The 27,546-nt window shown below is 29.3% G+C and overlaps 1 protein-coding gene across 1 annotated transcript in view; it reads right to left on the reverse strand.

The window, feature by feature from the left end:
* Nucleotides 1-5,156: 5,156 nt before the first annotated feature.
* LOC129969426 (potassium channel subfamily K member 15-like) overlaps nucleotides 5,157-27,546 on the reverse strand; it is a 204,488-nt gene continuing 182,098 nt past the window's right edge. Inside the window, exon 2 of the mRNA XM_056083993.1 lies at nucleotides 5,157-7,582. Within this exon, the coding sequence (XP_055939968.1) occupies nucleotides 6,858-7,582 (725 nt within the window). The 3' untranslated portion in view covers nucleotides 5,157-6,857. The remainder of the gene's footprint in view (nucleotides 7,583-27,546) is intronic.

The raw sequence follows: 27,546 nt of genomic DNA on the forward strand, positions 1-27,546 counted from the left end.
CAGCAACTGTGTATATTATTCATATGGAAAATTCAACTGAGTAGAAACTGTATCAGTACAATACTGCTAAAATAATAATAAACTAAATATGAATAAAGTATTGCAGTACAGTACTGCTGGTCATATTTAACACAGCAACTGTGTATATTATTCATATGGAAAATTCAACTGAGTAGAAACTGTATCAGTACAGAACTGCTAAAATAATAATAAACTTAATATGAATAAAGTATTGCAGTACAGTACTGCTGGTCATATTTAACACAGCGACTGTGTATATTATTCATATGGAAAATTCAACTGAGTAGAAACTGTATCAGTACAATACTGCTAAAATAATAATAAACTAAATATGAATAAAGTATTGCAGTACAGTACTGCTGGTCATATTTAACACAGCAACTGTGTATATTATTCATATGGAAAATTCAACTGAGTAGAAACTGTATCAGTACAGAACTGCTAAAATAATAATAAACTTAATATGAATAAAGTATTGCAGTACAGTACTGCTGGTCATATTTAACACAGCGACTGTGTATATTATTCATATGGAAAATTCAATTGAGTAAAAACTGTATCAGTACAGAACTGCTAAAATAATAATAAACTTAATATGAATAAAGTACTGTAGTACAGTACTGGTGCTCATACTTAACACAGCAACTGTGCATATTATTCATATGGAAAATTCAATGTTGTGGATTATCAGAGTGTACTACTAGAGCTAATAACATTCATAATCGAAGTTTAATACATTATTAAATACATTTAAGCATATCCTCCTCATTCCTTCATCTTCTCCTCTTATTTGATGAAATCAACTCCTCCTGATGTATGTTCAAAAGGACGGAGGCTTTTCTTATTTGAGAATAGGAAATAATTAGATAAGCTTCGACATTGAGCTGGATATTAACATTTCACAGCTTATTTAGATTCGGTGTTATTTAGGTAATTCGAATACTTTGAATTCATATTCAGCGGTATTTCGTTTCTTTTTCCTTGATATCTTGAAATTTACCATAATTTTGCCTTATTACCCTAATGTTAAGTTATAATTTATAATTCGATTTTTTTTTAATAATTTGGAGTCAAGACAAAAACTTGAATAAAACTCATAACATTTCTTAATGATTTATAGTATGTATTAGTGTTGGTATTTTGTATCCTAAATAGTTGTTAGTCTTTTAAGAGACTTATTTCACAGAAAAGCAATAAGTAATTTCTCTATAATTTTAAAAACTTCTTGGTTGCAAATTTTTTTATTTTATTCCAAGTTTTGTTAAACAAATGATGTACTCAAAGCATTTCCTTTTGTTACCTTTTCATTAAAATTAGTTAATTAAATTTACAAATATTTTGACAGTAAATAAAAAATTATTAAATCTAATAATTTAAAAAAATTAAAATTTCATTTATATATTTAAATAGTGTTACTGTTTCATTATATATTAATATATATCACTTTATTTAATATAATTAGCTATTAAGAATATTTACTAATTAATTGAGTAATATTTATCATGATTTACTTAAAAGGCAATAAGGGTTACAAAAAGTAAGTATTCATTGCAATTTTTAGGTTAAATATTTTCATCTACCTTTGTTTACTTATTTAAAAGCATATTCAAATAATTCGCATAATTCGAATTAATATAATAAATATAATATTTATTATTTACTTTTAAACTTCGAATTAGCTAAACTCCATTATATATTAAAATATTATTATTATCTAATTACATATTATTAATACATATTCCTTTATTTATTACAATTAGTTATTAAAAATATTGTTTAGGAATTACTTAATATTAATCATGAATTTACGTAGTAAATACATTACTAAAAGCATATATTATTGCAATTGTTAGGTTAAATTTTTACTTCCCTTACTCATTTAAGAAAACATTTATCTCTTAAATATTGAATTCGAATTATTGAATAAATATAATATTGATTGACTACTTTTATTCTTCTAATTAGATAAATTTCATTGTAGTATTCTGATGTATTCTAATGATTATTAGGTGTGTGCCAAAAATGGCGTTACACCGGTAAAAGCTCACAAATAAATTTTTAAAAAAATATGGAATTTAAATAATTTAATATTCCTCTATTGTATTTGGCAACTGTAAGTCTATTTAAAATTTTAGTCGTCTTGCTTCCCACATGATTTATATGGGCCATACCATTTAATGTGTCATCAACAATAATTCCAAGAATCTTCATATTTCTTGTAAGTTTGATTGGTTTACCTGCATAATAACAATACGGAGGGTGTTTATAACGCCCTTTTTTACCAAAAGGAATCAGTTGCGTTTTTTCATGTCCCTTACCATGTTCCCTTAAAGTCCTTACTCCAACAATCTAATTTTTCTAATGCCTTATTAACCAAATCTTGAATTTTATGCTTACTAGTTATTGCCACAAACAGATGAAAATCATCAGCATATGCATTCATTGTAGTATGTGAAAGTTCATTATAAAATCAAACTAGAGACAATTTTTTGTAAAGACATTTTTATTTTATCAACTGGGTAACAATATTCATAAAACCCGTGAAAATTTCTCATTTGCAACATTTAAATGCGACGAAATGTTCATCCAGATTCAGTTCCTTTTGTCATATGAGTGTCATTATTTAAAAACCGTCTTATAAACAGAAACATCAGATATAATTGGAATGTCTTCACTATATCCACCAGGAAAACAATGATCAAAATAAAAAAGCACGTTGTTTAACAACAATTCAAAGTCATGAACACACATCTGAATTCTTAACATATTTGTCCATAAAAAGCACAAATCAAAACTCTGCTGAAATTCTGATATATCAAAAAATAATAATCAGCACGAAACACAGAGTATCTGCTGAAACTCTCAAAATGAAACATATCATTACATACAGATCAATCAAAAGCACAACTCAGGAGAATCTGCTGAAATAATTGCAAAATTGCCAATACGAAATCTAAATTCGCATCATCTGCTGAGACTTTCTTGGTCATATAAATCACAGCATATTAATCAATAAGGAACACAAATTAGGATCATCTGCTGAGATTTTAGTCATATGAATTATTCTGGCTTATTAATTAATACGAAATACGATCATCTGATTGATATTTTCTATTAATTTTTTTACTCATATGACTCACCATAACATATTAAACGATAAAAAAACACAAAAATAAGATTATTTATTGAAATTCTGGTCCAATGAATCATCATGGCAAATTAATTAATAATAAATACAAATCATTATTATGTGATATATCAAAAATGTTAATCAATAAAAGCAGAAGTTAGGATAAAAGTTAAATTCTATCCATATGATATATCATGATATATTAATCAATAAGAAGCAAGAATTAGGATCATCTGCTGAGATTTTGATTATATGTCTTTCAGACTCCATTTATCTTGCGAAAAAGAATGTCACCACAAGCAGAATTCAATTGTGAAAGAATCAAATGCATATCTTATTTTATGAAAAAAATGAATTTCAACAATTTAAATATAATTTTAAAGTGTTTCAGATATTTCATGATGATATTGAGCAATTTGATAGTGACTTAAAAGTGCATTTTCGTAGAACATGGTTTCAGAAATCGCTTTTTTGTTAGTTTTATTTTAAATATTTCTTGGAAAAAATGCGTTTATATTAAAGTAAACAACGAAATTATTTAACGAGAAAACAGTTTAAATATTGATAACTGTTTTAGGCAAACTTTATTTATTTTCTTACATTTAAAATGCAGTTAAACTTATGATGGCTTAACATTATTTTCAAAGCTAATTCAAATAAACGTTAATTATATTAATTATATCTGCAAATTAAATTATATTTGGATTTCTAAAAGTGTAAAAAAATGCAAAAATGCAGATATTTAAATGCAAATGAATAATTACTTATTTACTTGCAATATGCATTATGTTCCAAAGCTCCTGTCAGAAAATTTAAAAGGATGATAAATGTATCTAAATACATTATTAGCGCAAAGTATTGTACGATATCCCCACAATGATTTTCGATATTCTGAATTTCGAAAAATATCGTAAAGATATCGTACAATGTTGTTCGGCTTTCTTTTTATAAGTAGGGAAACTACAAATCACCATAATGCATCGTCGTTTATCAGATAGTGAGGAAAAACGAATAGTAATTAATATGCCTGAAATGACGAAAGAAGTATGAAATAAAGCTGATTAAATGAATTTCTATATTTGTGAAACATATTGCATAAATTATTGAAATGCCAACACTGACACAATCTACACATTTTAAATATAGTAATTAAATTAGCTAGCATTTTTTAGGGGCAGCTGTAGCTATAGAATTCTCAGCAACAAGACATTCAACCAAATTGTCGAAATACTGCAAATACAGTTTTTCATCAAAGTAGTCAATAAGTAGTCCAATCACACTAGATAGTGGAATAACGTCAGAATCTGGATTGATCTGTTCTATTTAGGAGTGCCCTCTAACCTTACTAATAAAGTAGAAACAATGCATTGTAATGCGAGTCAGATTTTATACGGCAATGCATTGTGAAGCAGTTGCAGTCATAGAAATGTCATAAAAATTGATTGGAAATAGAATTTTTCATATAATCAATCAAGAAGTAGTCCAATCACTGGATAATGATAATACGCCGGTATCTGGATAGACTTGTTCTAGTTAGGAGTACTCTCTAATCTTACTAATAAAGTAGTGACAATGCATGATATTGTGATTTGCATTGTATTAGTCACGCATTGCATGGTAGTTACAGTCATAGAAATGTCAGCAAAATTGACAAGGTTATGTCAGTAAGTGAAGTTCTTGAAGTAGTCCAGACAAGTTATATTGGGAAACTAAGTCGGAATCTAGATAGGACTGTTTTAAAAAGGAATTGCCCTAAAGCATAAAGTAACGACAATGCATTGTATGATGATTTGCATTTATCCGAGTGTGCTTTATCATTCTTTAAAATTTACACCAAAAGTTTTGTATTATCCTGTATTATTAAGCAATAAATGTCATAGAATAAATTTTAATATGCAAGCTTTTTCTGAAATCTAATCTGGAGGGGAAAAAAATTTTCAAAGCGCTTTATATTTAATAAAGAAATGACTTAATAACAACCGATAAAATTATTTTCACCATTAAAATAAAAGAATCGTCACAATTAAAAACATTTTATCTACTAATACATAAATCAATTTCCATTTTATATATATGAATTTTTTTAAAAAATATTTAAAAATTATTCGTTAGCTTTCATACAAATTCATTCGAATGTTAAAGTTCATATCTGCATTACATGAGACTATTAACTCCAATAACAGTCAGTTTGCTCAGAAGTAATTTTTAACATTCTTTAAGAAAAACTCTTTGATTGCCTATACAAATTTATCATATATAAACAGTTTTCCAAGACTTCCAAACTGTCGTTTAAATTTAACATGTCAAGTGTTAAATTTCTACATTTCATAATTCAACGGCGGGCGGTTTGCTGAATAATTGTCATAATTTTAGATTGGATGACAGGGATTGGACAGAGTTTTGAGGCGAAACATTAACAAGCGAAACACACATTAATGGCATTATTAGCAAATAAATAACAATTTAAAATTGCAATTCAAAGTTCAATGTTTGTAATATCAACTCTGTGTTTTCCACCTATATGTCTTAACTATAGAAAGGAAACTTGGCGATTCCATTTTCTATTCAAATCGAGAACCCATGCTCGAAGAGGAGGGACACTTCGTGCTTCAGGAAATAGTATCCATAACCATGAACTAGCTGACTGCCAGTGTAAGGTTTCCAATCTTCACTTCAGAGAATAATTATTCTAACTCTCCAAGACCCACAGTATTAGCCAAATGAACCACAGAATATTGAGATTTATTACTCCAAGGATCATAAGAGAGACGTTTCATTAACATATTGCTGGTAATAGTAAATCATTTTTAACAGGCATGCCACGATTTTCAATTAATTCAGGAGAATATATCTAGGCTGTCATATAACAAATAAAAATGAGCGTTTTATAAAAAATGATTTTATAAAACAAACTTCATTCTGTATATCTATTGAAGTAACTCAGCGTTGACGTTACTATTTTAGAGTTAAATATCAGATCAAAAATTCTCCATTTACACTTATGGCTTTTTGTGTGGTACTGCAAATAAACTCGCCTTATTTTTTTAACTGGGAATTATTAATTTTCATCCCATTTCGTAAAACTCCCTGATTCATTCAGAAGAAAAGAACTGCAAATCAGCTGTAATAAGAAATCTTTCTTCTTACATCAAAACCGGAATGACTTACAGAAAACGATATGAGATACAGTTGGATCTAATACAAACTCACACGTGATATTTATTTACTAAGAAATGCCATTAATTTCCAATGTGGTTTAGTAAGAGTCATTATCTACGCTGAAATCTGTATGAAAACAACGAAGCTCCTCAGGCAAGTTTGTTTTCACCGGTGTGATTGAGTTCTACATTTGCAAATTTCTGATAGGTCTCTCGTTCTGCTCTCACACCTGTTGCTCTGTCCAAGGATTTATAGAGCTGTCAATCTACTGTAAGAAATGTTAGTGTGAATTCTTCGTAAGAAATGTTCGTAAGCAATTTTTTAAATTTTGATCTAGATTTTGATCATTTGTAACACAATTCTATAATTATTTTAAGAAGTATTCAGTAAAAAGTGTCTTTAACAGCTTTTCAGAAAATTCGTTACCGAAAAAAGACACGCCACCAGGTTTTTCCAGGAGTGGGCGTGTCAATTTGTTCGATCAACAAAACTACCATCTGACCATTAAATTTTACCTTGATTTCCAACCACGCGGAAAGATCTAATATCAGCCCATGTCGTCTTCTTCTTCTTGGTCTTTGATAATTCCAATTCTCCTACCACAGTTTCTAACTTTATGAATAACTTCTTCTTGCATTAAATTGAAACACATTGCGATCAGTGCCATGCCTATTAAAAGATACAGAGAACATATGACCAGTTTTTCCTGCGTCCCTTCATCAGAGACTACTGAGTCACCTGGCACTAAGTCTCCAAAACCGATAGTGCTCAAGGTCACGAAACAGAAATAGGAGCCATCAAGGAAGCCCCAACCTTCCCAAAGAGAAAACAGCACAGCGCCCCCTGAGATATAACTGACAAGTATCAACAAGCATAAAGTAATTGGTACAGATACTCGTGGTTTCTCATACTCGATGTCCAAATCTAGGTCTGCCATGTGTTCAATTCGGACTTCGTCTTCTGGTGGCATATGCAGCTTGTCCTGAACTCCAGGTTCTGAGTTAGGGTGATGTCTTTTGGGCGAATTGTGGGCTACTATATGGTGGACTCTGTAGTTCTCGGATGGGTGATGATGGTGATTGTTGTGCCTTCGACGCTTGTAAGGATCACTGGAACCACAACTGCAGATTCGACCATAGACGTACCGGAAGGATTTCGCCAAAATATCGCCAATGTTGGTGAGATATAACAGCATAAGAGGAATGCCTATAATGGCATATATAATAGTTGCAATTTTGCCCCAGTTGGTTCTTGGTGCGATGTTTCCATATCCTGGAAAGAAAAAAAAGATATAATTTAATATTATGATTGAAAAATCAATAGGGTACATTTTAATATCATTTAGAAAAATCAAAGAAAAGAAGAAAAAAAATGGAAAAAAATAAATATATTTGTAACAGTAAATATGGAACATTAATCTGTATCTTCATTTTATTTAAATCATTCATATTAAAATTCTCTAAATTACTTCTATTTAATTTCACTAATTCATCCTACATGGTACTATTTTATTTTTATTCAAGCATTCCCTTAAGCTCTTAAATGTATTAAATAAGTTTCAGGTTTCTGAATAAAACAAACAGATAGATGAATAAAAAAAATGAAATTATAATACCTCAAAATGTAGAAGATGGATGAATCACACAATTACATTTTTAATAGAACTATGATATCATGGAATTGGAGTTTCATATACGTAATGAACAGAACATATTCATGACAATTAAAAAAAACGAGACTTTAAAAAAAACGAGACGTGAAATCATATCTAAATGATTTAACAGAAATTAAATATATTCAAAATCTTAAATGAATCAGCTAATCGCCAAACGGATTTAGTTAATAAGACAATGGTTGTCTTTGCGGTTGACGAATACCAGATAGAATGGCTTTGTATATGCTGGCATGTCTATGCATGGTATCCTTTTAACTGAAACATATGAAAATATAAGGATTATAGAGCCTGATAATTGTATTTCTAGAAATTAATTTATTTCGAAAACAAATTAAATAGATTAGAATGAATTAATAGATTAAATTAAAAAAATTAAAGCCAATAAGAAATGTGTTTATTTTTTAAAATTTATCTCATTTTATCAAAATTAATAATCAAACAGAAACTGAATGAATTTTCAAAGTGTGAAATCATACAAATTCAAATATAAAAATACATCACATTCTCACATGGCAAATTTAGAAAGCTATAATTAAATGCACAGTGAGGTAAAATTTTTAACTGAATATAGCGTCTTGAAAGACTTCCAGTCAGTTGTGAGTTACAAACGCATCTTTATTTGCCATCAAAGTACAAGAATATCCAGGAAGAATAAAATTTGAGATGAAGCAAAACATCAAAGGTAAAAATTTTAATTCAAAGATTTATGTTCACGAAAACAGTATAACTATATCTGAGTTACTCTTCTCCCGCCCGAAGGCTTGGCATTTGTTGAATGATCTGAATGCGAGGGAAGCAATGTGCCAAGAACTGTAGTGGAATCCTATTGGCCATAATCAACTACGGTACAGCCAATCCATTAGAAAATATGTTCTTCATTGTTGGGTTGATAACTCAACCACACACATTTGCTATGACATCTAATGTGACCAGAACCAATCATCACACTGAAAACTTCCCATTCTCATCTTTATTTGCCATCAAAGTACAAGAATATCCAGGAAGAATAAAATTTGAGATGAAGCAAAACATCAAAGGTAAAAATTTTAATTCAAAGATTTATGTCCACGAAAACAGTATAACTATATCTGAGTTACTCTTCTCCCGCCCGAAGGCTTGGCATTTGTTGAATGATCTGAATGCGAGGGAAGCAATGTGTCAAGTACTGCAGTGGAATCCTATTGGCCATAATGAACTACGGTACAGCCAATCCATTAGAAAATATGTTCTTCATTGGTGGGTTGATAACTCAACATCACACCTTTGCTATGACATCTAATGTAACCAGAACCAATCATCACACCGAAAACTTCTCATTCTCAAATCTGGGATGCCCAGCCCCCTTATGAGAAATGGAAACAATGTAAGTGCTAAGTGTAAGTATTATATTTTTTAAAATAGTTTAGTTATAAAACGATTCAATAGATATTTTCCATTTTAAAACATCCCATTCAGTTAGTTCTACATTGTCTGACGCCGTAAATTCAATAATAAAGTATTTGATACAAATAATATGGTTATAACTTGAATGCTAATGGCCATCACCAGCGAAAGAAAATCCGATCCAATAGGAGATCACTGGCGGCTGCTAACTCAACCCCACATCGTTAATATGACCGGCAGTATGACCACAAGCAATCATCCTACCGAAAACTTATTCTTATACCTGCTATGCCCCTCCCCTTACAAGAAATGAAAATAATGTAAGCGTTAAGTGTAGTTAGTTTAGTTAGTTCTACAAGAGAGTGTAACCATAAAATCAAAAAGAAAATATTTGCTACAAATAACATGGTATAAGTTGAATCCTAATGGCTGTCACCAGTGTCGGTAGAGACGGTCCATTGGGAGATATGTCCCATCACTATAGTCTGTGTATTTTCTGTAGGCGGTTCAAGGTCACATTTTCTACCGCATTACTGGTACAAGACAACCAATAACGAGGTAGAAAATGTGACTTTGAATCGCCTGCAGAAAATACACAGACTATAGTAGCTGCTAATTCAACCCCGCATAGTTAATATGACCGGCAGTATGATCAGATCCAATCACTATACCGAAAGCTCATTCTAATATTTGGGGTTCCCTACCCCTATGGGGAATGAAAACAATGAAAGTGGAAACACTATGTATTAAAAAAATATTTTAGTTATAAAATGATTCCTTCTATTGATACAAATAACATGGTTAACAAGTTTTCTAGAATTAAAATAATTCTATTTCTATTTGAACGAAATGTAAAAGCCAATCGTTTTTAAGGCAAATACAGAGAGGCGTTAAAAAAAATGTTTAGAAAACGTTTTGTTGCAGATGATTTAAACAATGTTTTGACTTATTTATGCTCTTTATTATTATACTCAAAGCTAGCCAACTGAAAAATAACCGTCTGGTAGAAAGTGTCCATAAATTTCGGTATTGGTTATTTAATGAGTCATTAAAAATTAATCATGAACATCGAAAGTTCATGTATTGATATTTGGCAGCCCTCTTTTCCCTTGGTTCGATTTTAGCTTGAATAATTATACCTTTAGCTTAACTACTTCGTTCATGGCAATAAATCTGCCGGAGCGACCTCATCTCGTCCTTTCTACACATTCCACCCACATTTTCTCCCTTTCTCATGACTTTTAAAAATCTAAAATCGAACATCGCTGTCTGGTCGAGTCTTGCACCAACAGAATTCGTCGCAGCGTCGGCAATTATTGCCCAACTTTTATCGTCTTTGCCTTTTTTTGCTTCTTTTTACCCCATTGTTCTTTCTTGTTCCTGCCCCTTTCACTCAGTGTCGCAGTTGTTGCTGATTCTATGACATTTTCTCGCCCTTCCATTCATTATTTTCCCTTGCGTAGGAAACGAAGCCATCGATTTTTAACGCCTCCCCTTTTGCCTGCCTTTGCCTACCCTTCTGGCCATTCCAGTTTGTTCGAATTAGTTTTCGGCTCGTAAGAACAGAAATCGTTTGGGGATAATATTTTGGTTGCTTGAGTTATTGGTTCGGGGGTTGGGATTGGATGTGAGGTGGGTAGGATGCACTTCCAGTCTGGGATCGATTTTTGAGTTGGGTGCAAATCCAGACTCAGAAGAGATCATTGGGCTACTCGAAAGCATGCATTTATTTGATTGTTGTGCACCTTGACAAACCTGTTTTCCATCCCTTGGTGTGCGTTTCAATCATTGTGAAAGTGCTATTGGAAAGATTTAACTTCATTAATCAAATAAATCAACATCCTTTAGATATTTTAGACGTTCATCTTAACTAATCGATTGCAATTTATTTTTAACGCATTTATATGCAGTCATTGAGCTATTTTAAGGAGTCCATTTATTTTACTGCGATGATCAATGAGAGGGTTGTATTTATATGTATGTATCTATTATCTACCCTTGAAATAAACTTCAGTCCTAATTAAACTGCGTATATATACACACATTAACAGAATAAATTCATTATTAATTTTTCCCACGATTTTGCATTTCGAATTGATTTTTGAATTGATTACAAATTTAGAGTTGTACACTTGATTCGAGTTCTTGGAAGCATATGACTATTATAATTTATGCGATACATGCGTCAAGATAGAAACATTCATTAGCCACTCAAGAAGTACATTTATATCTTAATTAAAATGTTGTTGAATACATATACCTTGTTAGCAGAATAAATTCATTCATAATTTTTTCCTTGATTTAGTAATTTGAAATTGATTTATTACTATATAAATAAGTTGTGCAACAATAATAATCTAATATATAAAAATGATTTTTTGTTTGTTCGTACCTTATGCTCTGCCATTCGTTCATCCGATTGCGATAAAACTTTGCCAACTTATTGCTGGCACTTACGCGAAGGTTATAGTCATAATAAAATTATTACCATTTATTTTCAACGCAATAAAATTTATATACAAATCTTTTCATGCGTTTCCATTATTCAACACTAATTTAAAATTGACAATTGGAAAAAGACAAACAGTAAAAGGCGACCGGCACTTGTCATTCAGAGTATATTAAACAAAATAAAATTATTATCATCGATACTAATCAATGCGAGTGAAATGAAATCGAAAATATTTAATGCGAGTGCTATTTTTTTCTTTTCTTTAACTATTTAAAGGGCCATTTTTTTTCTTGTTATATTATGTTAAAATATTTTTAGGCTTGAAATTAGAATAAGAAAAAGGATTCATTTAGCTTATTAGATAAATGTAATTTGATTCATTAATTAATTTGGTTAATTAATAATTAAGTAAGAAATCAAGACACATCATTTTGTCTGAGATAAAGAACTGAAGCATCTAAGTTTCTGACTTACTAAAAAAATTTGTCAAAACTTATGTATGAAATTATGTAAGTTGTCAATTACATACAACGTTGTAATCACACAACTTACATAATTTCATACAAAGATTGATAAATTTGGTGGGAAGCATACTTCCCACGCCCTAGAAAAGGTAAATGGATAGCCATTTGCAGAAGATATTGTCATTCAATGTGCACAATATTTTGGCTGCGACGCAGAAGAAATAACAGAACAAAATATTATTATCGACACCGATAGATGTATGTTATATAGAATGGAAATTTTCAAGTACAAACTGTAATTTTTCTATTAATTCAGTGAATTGATAAATGATATTTCGGTAATACAAGCGTATATCGTGTTAAATGCTTCGTTACAAAATATAACAATTTCATATTTCGTTAGAAAATATGAAAATAATTTCCTATATCTGACAAGCGAGTAATGATACAGATCGTTTTCGAAATGCAAATACACGTCCTTCAGAATCTCAAGCTCAACATGCGACAAGAATCGAAAGATGTGTGCTAACCGATCACATGCATCAGAATCAGAAGACCAACATACGGCAAGAATTGATTCAAATATTCTTAACATAAGGCCGAATGGTAAAGGTGTGCTCATTCCACGCATTCCTATTGTTCCCACCGACATGGCCTTTTGATTTCAAACGACTGCAATTCCTCATTCACCTTGCATTCTTGATAAAAATCAACAAGGCGCTAGGTCAACCACTACAAGCATGCGGATTGAATCTAGAAAATCCATATTCTTCCATTTGTTTGCTTAATGCTTAAGAGCCGGATAACCAAGAAATTTGTTTGTTTTTGCAGGAAATGGAGAAACAAAATAATATTGTCTATCATAAAGCACTTGAATAACAAAGTATTAATTGTCGACAAGAAAATAAATATCATTCTTTCTATCATTCCTAATTAAACAAGAACGCTACTTCAAATTTCAAACGATATTTCTAGCTGTGCGCCGGGTAACAGCTAGTATTAAAAAAAATGGATTGCTATATAAATAAACCATTTCATAATTTATTGAATTCCAATTCTTAACGCATTTCCCTTCATTTCAAAATTTTTCTTATTAATTTATTTGGCAGAAAGTTTGGCATTACTAAGGAGTTTGTAATATGATATTAAGTGTTAAAATAAACGAAAGATTCTTATACAGATAAAAATTATTTAAGCGTAAAATTACTACTACAAAAGAAGAAATCAATGTAGCACTGAATAAATAATATTGATTTTCTTTTTAAATAGATCTAACCAAATACTGACAGTTTTTTTTAATCTTTATCTGTATATCAATTCTATTTTCTAAAATCAGAGATTCCTAAAATGGTTTATCTATTTTTAGTTTTGAAATGACTAGAATATTAAAAAAAATCAATATAATTTTCGCCAATATGTTGCATTATAACAAATATAAAAAAGCCTCCTTTCAGCAATTTTAACGGACAACATAAGCCCATAAATAGCAGTTCTTATTTATACAATGCTTCCTGCAATGTAAGATCTGATTCGACCCGTGTTATTTCGAGAATATATCGCAGTTGCCTTAGTTATTGACAGAATTTGAATTGAATTTGAAGTGAGATAGAAGGCATAAAATCAATTTGTGCAGTTGTATTCGAGTGCAATCTTTGAGATCCGTCTTCAACTGGCATGGCAGTTAGATAACAAGGGATGACGGTTAACACACATATGGTTCGCCAACTTGAAATTATAAAGGGAATTATTCATAAGACGGTACTGCAAACAGAAGTTCAAATTATATCATTACAGAACCTAGGACTACAGATACTTTTTGATTGTTTGCTTTACATAAAAATGAAGAGAATTTATTCAATTATTTTTTGAGTTTATTAAAATTAAAGAAAACAAATTTTTCTATAAATTAATGTTTTTTTTTTAATTCTGATAGAAAAGAAACAACGCTCACTGCATTATAATATTTATCTATTCGTTTGAGTCAAATGAATAATCCAACCAATTTAGTTATTAAAGAATATCAGCAATTGTTTTGGGTTTTTCAAGATGAATTTGTCTCAGACGATAACTTTTATTGTTAAAAAGTTTTTATATGTAATTAATTAAGGCGTCAAAATATTAGTATATGTCTAATATTTAATGAATAAGTTTAACAACAAAATGTGTGTCTTCCAAATTCTAAGATAAACGAGTTTTTTTCTGAGAGTAACCTAAGCTAACACACAATGCTAAACTTCATGTTTTTTCCTGGTTGAAGCTTAGACATACACTAAAACAAGGAATTAATGTAAGAAAATTAATGAAAATTGTTTGCTCACATTTTAGACTTTTTGTTTACATCTTTGCATTTTTTTCCCTATATTTTTATTGAAACAGATTTCCTTTTATTTCTTTGTTTCTAGAGGGTACGTGATTGCAAGTTCCGTTTATTAATATTAAACATTTGATGAGGTTTTTTTTTTAATTCTTTAAACATTTTAGTCCTTTCAATGCATGGATTTTCATTAAACTAACTATAAAGTCGTCTAAATTTTTTTTTGATCTTTTCATATTCTAAATTTTTTATTAAATCGTTCTTAAATCGTAAAATAATATTGAAAACCTCTTTTTATATAAAAAAAATATTTATTAATTTTTTAATCTTAAAAAAAACCTTTTTTTTTGGTAATAGCTTTTATTGCTTTTCATACAGTCAAGGATTTCTTCAAGAATCAAACCTTTCAGAGGAAAGATAATTTATAGAAATATCATGTTAAATTGATGATTAAAGGCGCAATTTTAAAGTCAAATTAGAGATTTTTTTTATTATCAAGGTTATACGTCAATACTCTTTTGAATGTATAGTGCGAAACATTCCATAAATTCGGCAGCGAACCTTAATTTCATGAAGTACATGTAGTTGAGGCACAGATGAAACGAACACAAACAATAATACATACAGAACCTCCAACCACAAACAAACAGGGAATGAGTTCAGTACAAATAGCAAGAGAGTTCGCTCTGCGATCAACACTGACTACAGAAGGAATGTATTAAAATCTCGGAGTTAAAAAAAAATCTGAAAATTATAAATAATGACTTAAGTACAGTACTGATGGTACCAGGTAATCTTAAAACTCTGAAGGACATGATGTCAGTTTTTTACCAACTATTTGAGAGTTTGAAAGTATTCAGTTTTCTGTTGTTGTGTAATGAGAATTTGAAGAAATATTTTGAATTTCGCGAAGGTTTTCTCTTAGTGATGGCCGTTTCATTGTTTTATAGGTAGATAAGGAAGAAGGACAGTAATTGACCACTTTGTGGCCAATTACCTAGGAGAGAATGTCAGTTTGACAAATCGGTCAATGCCAGGATGTGCAAGATAGCAGTCGGCTACAACAAATCCTGTCGATACTGCTACGTTCATTGGTGGCGGGGTGATCGACTGTACGCAACAACAACAACAACACTCACAACAGAGAACTGGCACCTAACATAACTGTATCCCCTTTATTGTCTTCCTGCAAGGAATCGCTTAAAAGAATTCTGGTTCTCGACTCCTAGCCAGATAGCGTCATATCTTTTTTTTCAAAACCTTCCTATTTGTCGCCACGTTAGGGGCACTGATCTAATATCCTTTCAGTTTCATTAAAATATTTGAAATTCAGTCTTTACGACGATCTTTAAAAATAAATCTTTACAGCAATTTTTGAAAATCAATCCTCAATCTTACAGAAAATCAATCTTCAGTGATATTATCAGCCTGAATAATATTATAAAGCAATATTATAGATTAATAACAAAATAAAATTGATTCAAAATAAACATAAATTTATAATAATAATTCGAATTTCAAACATAAAAAGAACCAACCACACATTTCTGATTTTCAAATGGCAATTCTTTATTAGAAAGAAATCAATAAAATATTTGTCTTTTCAATATAAATATTCTGTTTCTAAGAATGGGAATATATCTTTTTATACTTGATAAACATTAATTGAAGATTCATATATTTAACGAATTAATTATAAATTATTAATTATATTATTATAATATTAATTATAACGAAAATTGAGAAACCGAGTTTAAAATTTTTATTTTGAATGAAAGAAACCTAAAATTGAAGTACAAAAATATATTTTATTTATATGATATTCATTAGTGTTAATTATATCTAAAGCAATTATTTCTTATTTCATCTTTCTTTCTTTCCTTTTGTTTCACTAAACAGTGAACCATTTTTTGGACTTTTAGAAAATAAAAACATTTTTTTTCCCCGATTAGAATTGGGAATAGAAAAAATTATAAATAAAAACGGAAAATATCTAGCATTTTCAAAGTCTGTTATGCAAACAAAATAATTACCTTAATATCTATTTATTTCAAAAATGCATCGTATCGTTTGCATTATTAGAAACTACGCAAATGACGTAAAGAATGAAATAGTGTTCCAATAAAAAAAAATTAAACAGTTGGTTTCTTTAATTATTTTTAATTTCTATCTGATCCATTTCTGCAATCCACTCTGCGAACAAAATAATTATCTTAATGCTTTTCATTTCCAAATATTTCCTATTATTAATATTATAAACCTACGTTAACAATGTAAAAAAGGAATGATATTCCAGTATAAAAATACAATAGATTTATTTCCATTAATATTCTAGGTAGTCACGTATTAATTAATATATTAAGTAGTCATTTATATTAATATATTGATTATTATATGAAGTGTTCACTGTTCATATATCCATATCTATCTGTCTATATGCATATATTGGTTCCGCTTCATGGATTTTTTTTATATCCGTGGATATTGCTAGATCTATGAAATAGTATTCCTCGCAGTAGATAATAATAAAGGGTTTTTGAGCATTATATTAAATCTTCAAAGAGCTAAATACAAAAAGAATTTATGCCTTGAATCAGTATTTAATTAAGAATTTCGGAATAATAAATAGGGTAATAAAAATAAAATTGAAAGTTAAAGAAAGAACACTACTCGATCTTTTGAAGTTTACTGTCGCAGACGATAGCTTATTGTTTCACAAGTGATATAGATTAGTAAGTAAAATCCTAATTCCGAAAGAAGTAACGACTAATTATTAGAATTTACATAAATACGAATAATTATATTCATCATTGTCTAAAACTTTTATTGCTTAAAAGGTTAGAAATTAATATTTTTTCTTAATTTGTAGATTGACCTAATTTGCTTATCTTCACACAATTTTGATTCTAAATTTTTTTTAAAAAAAACCCTTCCAAATCATCAATGAGTAAGCTTTTAGCGATCATACTTTAAAATTGCATGCATTGTAATAAATGAAAGCTTATAAAAAGCATTTAAACGAAAGAAGTGCGATATTTTAACAGAAAATAAACATTTCTTTTTTTTTTCTTCCATTTCATCAAATTTCTGTTTTCGTTCTTTGTCATATTATAAAAATTTTTTACAATTTCTTCTTTTTTTTTTTCATTTTTCCAAAATCTTAAAATTCCATTGCCAACCTATATTTGTTCCTAAAAAATAGTTTTCAAAATCTAACAAAAGCGTTATACTATTATCATCGCTTGTCATTTTCCCGTTATTATAATTGAGTGTTGAAGTTTTCTAGATTTTTATTTGTCTATTGTTACAGAACGTTGAAAATTGTACTCAAGCCACGTTTCTTGAATGAGTGATCAATTTATCGAAAATAAACCTATTGAAAACAAAATGAATATATGATTAGACACATTCATACATTTATATATAAAACGCTAACTTATGTGACATAGAAATTTCTCTTATTATTTATTGTTGAATTTCAATAGAAAAATCAATCAAAAGTTCATACGAAAGTTCAAACTGTTTCATTGAAGGTATTTACAGCTACTCTTAATTTAATGCTTCGCTTAGCTAATTAATGGAACTATAAAATATTATTAAAGATTCTCGGAAAAAGGCTCTTTATGTAACCAAATACTTCATTCAATCTGAAGAAAAAGAATCTATAAAAAATAATAGTTTAATTGTTTATTAGTTTTATTAGTTTAGTTTAATAGTTTAATAGTTTAATTGAGATCAAAAATAGGCCTTAATTTCCGACAGTAGGTAATCGTTATGACTTGCCGATGGAAATTACTTCTCATTTCTTCCAATTTTAAAATTCAAAGCATTGTTTTTTAATGATATTAATTTCATTCCCTTTCAATGTTTGTCCTTATTTTTAATTATTTTTAGTTCGATTTGGTGCGCAATCAATAACAATGTTAACATTTTAGTTAAATACAAGCTCCTTTCAATCGCATACTTAGCATTATTTTTACCTATTTTCAAATAAAAATTTTAAAAATTGATTTCTTTGTACATTATTTCGGAAAAAGGATTTTCATATCCTCTTTTATTTTGTAGCACATGCAATTTATAATTTCCATCTTAGAAATGTATTGTATATTTAAATAAATTCAATGTATTCCATGTTAATTGTTTTAAGAACTCACTAATCTATTCAAAACTGCTGGTTACCAAAGGCGGCTAGTTACTAACTATTGGAGAACTGCAATTTCTACTTGGTTTAATTTAGCATTATTTTATTCAAACAACTAAAATAAAACATATAATAAATGCTATTGAAGAAAATATTATTACAGATATAGACGCCTTTAATTATATTGCTACCCATTTGGTTAATAGCATAAAAAAGTTCACTTATCGTTACCGAACAGTATTATGACGTGTACACAGTTTCCTTTTCAATGAATCAAGGTATGTTATCAGACGAACACGAGAGAGACGGTGTTCTACATAGAAAACGGTATCTCTGTCATCTTCTTTCTTTGCTGGACTGATATATTAGATTTTATTCTTCTAGCCGAACTACAGGCATTGTCTGTACAGATGTATTGTCAAAAAATGAACGGAATTCACCTCATAGCTGTACGCCCACGTACACTTACATTATTAGTGGGCGTATTTTTCTTTTTCAAACTGTAACGATTTTTTTTTTTGACAAATGATTAATGAAGATACTTCATGGATGTTAAGGAATATTATATTTAGTAAAGTATTTTAAGAGTATGCGATATTCGTTGGTATTGACTGCGAACAGATCTCTAGTAAGGATTTATAATTTCTTTTATAAAAAAAATTGAGAAGTGTTTGGTCATTTTAATAAAATTTCTTTGTAACCCATGAGATTGACATTGTCCAGCACAGATATTTTATCAAAGAATTAACGTAACTCCCTGAATGATTTCAAGCCCACGCACAACGAACTTACTTATACGTGGGCGTAATTACAATATATTTCTTTTTCAAGATCCATCGAAGACAGTTTAACTTAATAAAATAATAATAATGATAGGCAAAGGGCAAATAGCGAAATGAATGAAGATGTGAGATAGGTCATGAAATATTTTGATAACTTATTATGTTCCAAAGAAAAGAAATGTGACGCAACGCTCTTAAGAATCTATAATTTTCTTTGTAGAATGTTTTGGTTAATTTGTGGCAATTGAAAAGGAATTCATGTACAATATTTTATTACTTTATTTTATTTTTTCATGAATAAATTCAATAATTCTTATTTTTTATTTGGTAGATTTTTTTTCCAAAAACAGATTACAAATTTAAATGAAATAAGATTGTTTAAATACACGATCTCTATTTCATATCTTTATGAAGCCTTCTTCGTGAGAGGAATATTAAGTAATTAATATTAAATTTATTAAAATTAGGTTTATAATGTTCTCACAACTGTACAACAGTTTGTATGTATGTATTTTGAATTTATATGCAATGCTTCAACCGCCATTGATTTATTATACTATTTATGGATCAGAAATTTTTATTTCAAAACAAAAATGCGAAGCGATGTATGAAGTTTGACACCTTCTATTTGATTTATTATGATTTACTCTTTTAAAATCTTAAAGCTTTTAAAGATTTATCAATTTAAAAAAAAACTGAGTGAAATTCCAATTTTAACAGAAAGTTAGAAATAGTTACTTCAATAAAATATTTGCTAAACATATTGTAAAGAATTCCTTTCATATTTATTATAGCTTCATGATTGAATCCATAGTGTGTCGTCTATCTAAGAAAAAGGCAGTGACGTCACAGGAGATCGTAAGCGATGTGAAAAGTAATTGCAAATGCCATGCGTAGTTCCGCATATCACGTGATTGTATCATTTGAATTATTAACAAATGTGTAATTGCTTGATTCCATTAATTTAAAGTTAAAGATTATAATCATGATTCTTAAATAGCCTAGCTAAATGTTCAATTAAAGATAATCAATGAATAGCAAACAAAAAAATTAATTCATGACGATTACTGACGTAAAAGTCTCAGAAAATAAACTTCTCATTTGAAAATAATCATAAAAATAATATGTACTTACAAAATCAAAATGAGGCTCTTAATATTCAAGAAAAATAAGAAAGAAATAGTTATTTTTAATGAAAACCAAATGAAATGCTCCAAGATTTGTTAATATTCAGTAAATTCATTTCCCATCCGTTTAATCTTTTTTTTTTTTTCAAACAAATGGCAAAGGTGAAAATCACTACTGTCGCATTTAATTTTTCGTCTCATAAAAAACAAAACCGAAGCAACATTTAAAAAAATCTAATTAAGTCGAGAAGGAGTGATGTTTTTTTCCCTTCAATAACTGCTTCAATATTCATTGTTTCAAGTGCTATACAAATATTTTATAAGATTTAAAAAAATATAAATACCGATTCTAAAATTTCTGACAGCTTGCAAAGAATAAATTTTGAGTCTCTAGAAGAGATTAAATTAAAAAGAAAACTCCATGCTCTCCTTTAAAACACTTATATTGCAGAATCGTTGAAATGTTATTAAAGCTTCAACTGACAATGCTTTCTATTAAAATGAAAGTATTTTCATTAAAATAATGCAACTTGAGGATACTCAATAACACAATAATGAGAAATCATATTAAAAATTTTTAAGAAAAAGGAAATAATAACAACTAATGAATTATCAAGTGATAGGAAAAGATAATAAAATTGTTTTCGACTTCAAGACGGCAATGTACTAAAATTAAATAATAAACAATGAAAATAATAACTCGTGGAATATTTCAAAATTATTTTTATGATTAGTTTTTTTAAATAATAAACGCAATTTATTGTTTTTCTCAAAATGAAGTAAATTTATTTTTGAAAAGTTGTTAAATACTTGTTAAGATTGTTTAAAATATTCTTAGGGATAAAAAAAATAATTTGAATGAAAAGAAAACCATCTATCAAATTCAACGTAACGCTTTTCTGAACTGGCAGAAAGCAAATAAATGTTGATGTAAAGTTGATCTCTGTAGTTTCGAAATCCTTATATTTCCCATAAACATGAGTACAGCCAGACTGATGAGTTAGAGGTTTGACGTAATTACTGCGTTATATAGCACAAAACTATATGAAAAATATAAGATACAGTTGTGAAACAAAATGTATCAATACTGTCGTGCTGTTTATAAGACTCTGAAGCTATTAGCATGCCAAATAACAATTAAAGATTTTTTTCACACGTCGTTTCATCTCAGTTTCATGCTACAAACATATAAATATAGAAAAATATAATTTTTGCATAAATATTTCAATGCAGTTATTATATTTTTTCATTCTTATGGTTATTATTTAAATTAAAAGTTCAATATTATTATTCATTATTTTGTAATAATATAATGAAATTACAAGATTAATTCAGTATTTAATGATAACACAGATGTATTATATATCGAAATTTTAAAATTAATTATTAGTAATATTAAATGTAAGAGTTCGTTTATTAAAATTTAAATAATAGAACTTTTAAATTTATACATCACTTTATGATAGTTTCATGAAACATATTTAAATGATACTTTGTCATAATTGCCAAACTGATATGGTATCTTTTGAGTAATAGTATTAATCTATGAAAGAATTATATTTGTAGAACCATTTTCAAGTAAACTTAGTCTATTTCCTTTTAATAATTTTTAAAATTCCCAACATATGAATTAATAGAAGTAGGTTATATATAACAAATACTCTCCTGCTTTTAGTTCACAATTACCCAAATCGTTAGCTTTTTTTATTCATTTATTAAATTTATATAGAGAATTGTAAATAAGTACAATAAAATATAATTTGAAGGAAAAGGCTTAACACTGTAACATTCCCCGTTTCCCAATACTGATAAGACATTTACAGCCAGCTGTGCCGTCGGTGTTACTTATCAAACTCCTCGAGATAGCCAGATGGTGGATCTTTTCACCTGGGTGGTCTCGCATCTGTTCATTAGCGAATACAGCGAAAGATCACATGTGGGAATTCCTCGTCCAAGAGATATTGAGAGTACCTTCAGGAGAAAGGTTAGCGTCCATCTGGACGCTAAATGTTTCTCATTGTGAAAGGACTATGATAACTCCGTGTTCCAGAAGAGTCAGTTATGAAAGGTGCATCACACAAAGGACCTTCCCACGACCGACTGGCGCCGCTGAGAGACCTTATTGCTGAAACCCGATTGGCCGAAAGAGAGCTCAAAGGACCAATGGAAATTAAGAGGCGGAGATTGTTGCCGAAATAAAGTGCGGAGATTTTTTTTAGGAGAAGAGAAGAAACGAATTGCAGGCAGACTGTTGGGCTACGCCCACGAGTTCGCAGTCCGAGAACCAACTGAGTTTCAAGAAAACCCTTCGACTTCGACTGTTGTGTCTCCTACTACAGGTGTAAATAACTATTTATTTAACCAAGATTAGAACTAGTTTTTCTTTTGTATATAAAGGGCTGTAAAATAATGAATTGTTTGGAAATTCTGCTTCGTTATTTGATCAGTCTAGATCAAGACATTACAATCTCATTCATTAAAGTTCTTAGCATATCACTATATTCACTCATTTGATCATTATTCATCATAAAATAAATACATAAGCACTTATGAATCCTCATGGTTTCCCAAAAATTTTCTCGCATACTCTCTAATGATGACGTCATTTATTCTCACCTCAAATCTAAAATTACAGTCTTGGATCAAGGCTGTGAATGCCAAGAAGTGCTCAGATTTTTATTTCCTGATTCTCGCACAGAAAGGCATTCTTAAGTCGTTACAATTTTCAGTCATTTCAATCACATCTACGAAGGTACAATTTAATAGAAGGTCAATCCGTCGAAGGATTTGATTCAAAATTTCATAAACGCATTTTAGAGACTTTAGATGCTAAAACTTTGTACCAAATTCCTTTTATCTAAATACTTATATTTTTAAGCTATCGCATTTGCATTATTCGAATGAATAATTGACAGGAAGTCAACGCCTTGATAGATTGTGTTTAAAATTCGATACGTATCTACACCTTTGAAGTCAAATCTCCCTACCAAATTTTATGCATATGATTCTTTGCGTTTTATAGTTATCCTATTCCTTTTTGCTTACAAGCTAGATCAATTTTATAGAAATTTAACAAGAACATACCAAATTTCATCCTTCCAGTTCAAAGCACTTTTCATTATTGGATTCACAGACATATCGAAGTATAGACATAATTCCGAAAATGAAGAACATAGAGATCTGAATCAAGGAGATCATCAAAATTTTGAATTCGAATTTTTGATAATTAAGAGTATATGTATATTTCTGTATATTCCATGTACAGAAAGTTAAAAAAAAAACTACTTGAAGAAATCCCATTAGATTACAGGCCTTATTATTTTCATTTGGTATAATGGAAACTATTCAGTCAATCACTGAGAAAGTGGTTCAGTTCTTCAAGTAATTGTCAGGAATTAAATATTTTGGGATACATGCGATTGCCAGACATTTATTAAATTATCAATACAATCACATGAAATGGAAATTTCATTAAATAAAAATAATTGAAAAGATAATCTTTTAAAAATTCAATCAAACTTATATTTTCTGCTTTTACAAAGAAGTGATTCGCGACTTGGTCAAAAATTATTCTTTTAAGCTGCTTCGCTACCACTTGAAAGAAATTTCAGACTGGATTACCTTTATTACCTAATGTAATTTCATTTCTGAAAACAATTTGAATCTAGTGACTAAAATAATAAAAAATACTGTTGTGAAATGCACTTAAAAGATTTTAAAGTTTTAACATCAATGATAAACAAACCGTGGAGATAAAACTAATTTTAATTACTGGAAAACTGGTTTTAATTTTAATATGGTGCAAAATAGATTTTCGTACAATAACTAATTCCTAAATTATTGGGAAACTTCAAAACTTCTAATTAATAGTTAATTAAAATTTTAATCACAATTAATTTTGAAAAAAAAAATTTGTGAGACTTCGAATTAAAAAATAAAGTCAAATTTAGTGTCTGGGTGTCTAATGGATTGTTCATAAGAGGTTTTGAGCCATTACTTCTTCACGCATATCATAATTCATGCAGCGTATGAATATTATCGTATCGCATTTTAAATGCATGTATGTCTGAAAAATATGCCTATATATCGAATAGTTTGGTGATTACAAAACAAGAATAAAGCTTCGAATATTTTATCTATACTTATATGAAGTTCTATGTGTGTGTGTGTGTGTTGCGCTCTACAGAAAAGATCATTGGGCCTATAGCTACCGAATTTGGTACATGTATACCTTGGAGGTCGGGAATGTGCACGAGGGGTCCCTTTTTTTGAATTTTTAATTAGAATTTTAATTATTAATTAAAAACTAACTTTCCCGCCAAAATATTCTTTTCATTTTCCCCATCGCCAAATGAGTAAGGCTTGTTTTTTCCCCCACACTAATGAGGCTAGGCTTAAAATTTTTCGGCCGATTATTTAAAACAATTCTGTTTATTTTTTTAATGTTTTATGCATTTAAAATTAAACATTGTTAATTATTCGACCTTTCAGATTCATTCTGAAGTACTTTTGAATTAAAATAAAAAATTTCTAATCTGCGTAGAGGTATCCCAACTGGCGTATAAAAATCCACGCATTTACGTTACCAACTGGAGTTGAAAATTCACTCATGCGTATTGTTTTCTGATTCTTGACAACTATTATTAACGGATGCGGACTTGATTTCAATTATTTTTAGGTTAGTTGTGTGCTTTTGTAATTAAATTGTATTTATGCTAGTTATATAAGCTTATAGTTTTTTTGTTTATATATGCTTATAGTTTTAAGTACATCGTTTTTTAAGTAGTTTTTTTAACCTGTTTTTGACCGATTATTTTAAACGATTCTGTTTATTTTCTTAGTGTTTGATGCATTTAAAATGAAACATTGTTAATTAATCGATATGATCATGATGAATCTGAGAAAATTTTGTTGACAAATTCTTGAGATATTACATAAATTAAGAAAGATATTCTTTAGTGCCCATAAGGTTTAAACGCTCAGCGTCTCTGTTTTCAGTAATCATATTATTGAAAAAATGCTTTGTTTCAGTAACAAATATCATTGTATTAATTGCAGATTAATCCTTTCTGCTTTAATTTTAAGCGTAAATTCTACGGGAGCTAATAGAAAATTAGAGAGATACATATTACGTTATGGCTGAAGGCCTTTATAATATTATGAGTGAATTATATGACTATCAAAATTTGAAGCTTTAAAATATTTTGTTGAAGAAGCTATTAAAATAGGAATTGCATAAAATATTTAATTATTAAAATTTTAACGAACCTTAAGATTGGCGAACCGGCTAGTCGCCAAAGGCAGCTAGTATAAGATAAATTAAGGGGGAAAAAAGAACTCAAATATATGTGTGTGGCAAAATTTTCTTTCTGTTCTGATTTGGTCATAAGAATAATTTAATTTATACAGTTTTTCATCCAATATATTATATAATATATCATTTATAGATACATATATCTGTAAAATAATATATGTTTTATTCACCTAAGCACAACTTATTCTGAACATTCTTTTACATTACCGAAACCAATAATTAATTAAATAATCAGAACAGATTTTCAAAAACTTCCGAAGATATAAGGCTGTAGACGGAATTTATGCGAATACCCCAACCTTAAATATTAAATTTCAAAGCGAAATACCGTTCAATATATCTCCCTAAATAAATACCAAAATTTCAGAATTCTCATTTAAAGGTACTCTTTTCAAAGCTGGGATATTAAAGCTCCGTTGCCATCGCAATTTCTGAAACCAATTTTTTAATCCCTCCTGTTTCGAAGTATCAATCTTCCAGCGTCTCACCGTTCTCCAGATAGAAAATAATCATCATTTCTACCAATTAGCTCTTGAATAATCCTCCATGCGGCCAACAATCCCATCATGGCGAAGATACATACTTTTCAAAACAGCCTTAATCTTAAACATACTAATTAACAGAGGAAAAGGTTCCATGTCAGCTATTAATATGGAGAAAAGGAGATAGTATGGCCCCCTATCTCTCCCGCTCTGTCTCTCCAGACATTTTCTATAGTGGACGTGTTAAATGAATATTTATGAAACTTGTGCATTAGTACAAATGAGAGGCACCGTGGTTGACTTAAAACAGGAGGGGTAAGAATGAATGAAGGGATGGGAAGGTCAGTGTATGTTTTAGCTCAGAGTTTGTTCCAAATGAAGTGGTGGTGCATTGGTTATGTCTTAGAATTGAAGATAATGGAAACAAACTGTTTTAATCTTTTGAATCTTTTTTATGAGAAAGGGGTGGAATCATAGCACGTTATTTGGTTGCTGTGATTAGTTGCTTGGGATAAAATATGTGACGGGGATGATATAAATATTCTCAAAAATGTTTCCTGGCTTAAATTAAAGACGAGTCACGACCTTTTAGAGCTCTACGCAATTTGTTATTCGAGAGACAAGATTTAAGGGATTATGTAAGGCATGATTCCAAATCCCTCTTTTTATATAAAAATAGACTCGAATATGGGAATTTTAAACTTATGGATAGGTATATAATGGCATATGGAATTACTATTATGGGCCATTAAATAGTTATTAACCTAAATAACTATCTATTGGAGCTTAAGAATGAATTTATTTACATTCTCCCCTTTAAAACCAATGCAAAACCAATTGGTGAAATATCGATCTATTAAAAATTAAAAGTCATTTGTTTTAAATGAGTGGAGTCCTTATTTGCAGCTCTATTAAATAAAAAAGAATTTGAATAATAAAAACAGACGAAAAAGAATTTTTGAACAAAATTATTGTTAATTATATGCTAGCATATATATCTTAAATTTTGTTTTCTTTAAATGAAGTAAAAAAAATAATTATTTAAAAATGAGTTTAAAAAAATTTTGTTAAATATCTATGCATTGAAAATAAATGGTAAATC

Source organism: Argiope bruennichi, chromosome 5, assembly GCF_947563725.1.
Source record: "Argiope bruennichi chromosome 5, qqArgBrue1.1, whole genome shotgun sequence".
Classification (NCBI taxonomy): domain Eukaryota; kingdom Metazoa; phylum Arthropoda; class Arachnida; order Araneae; family Araneidae; genus Argiope; species Argiope bruennichi.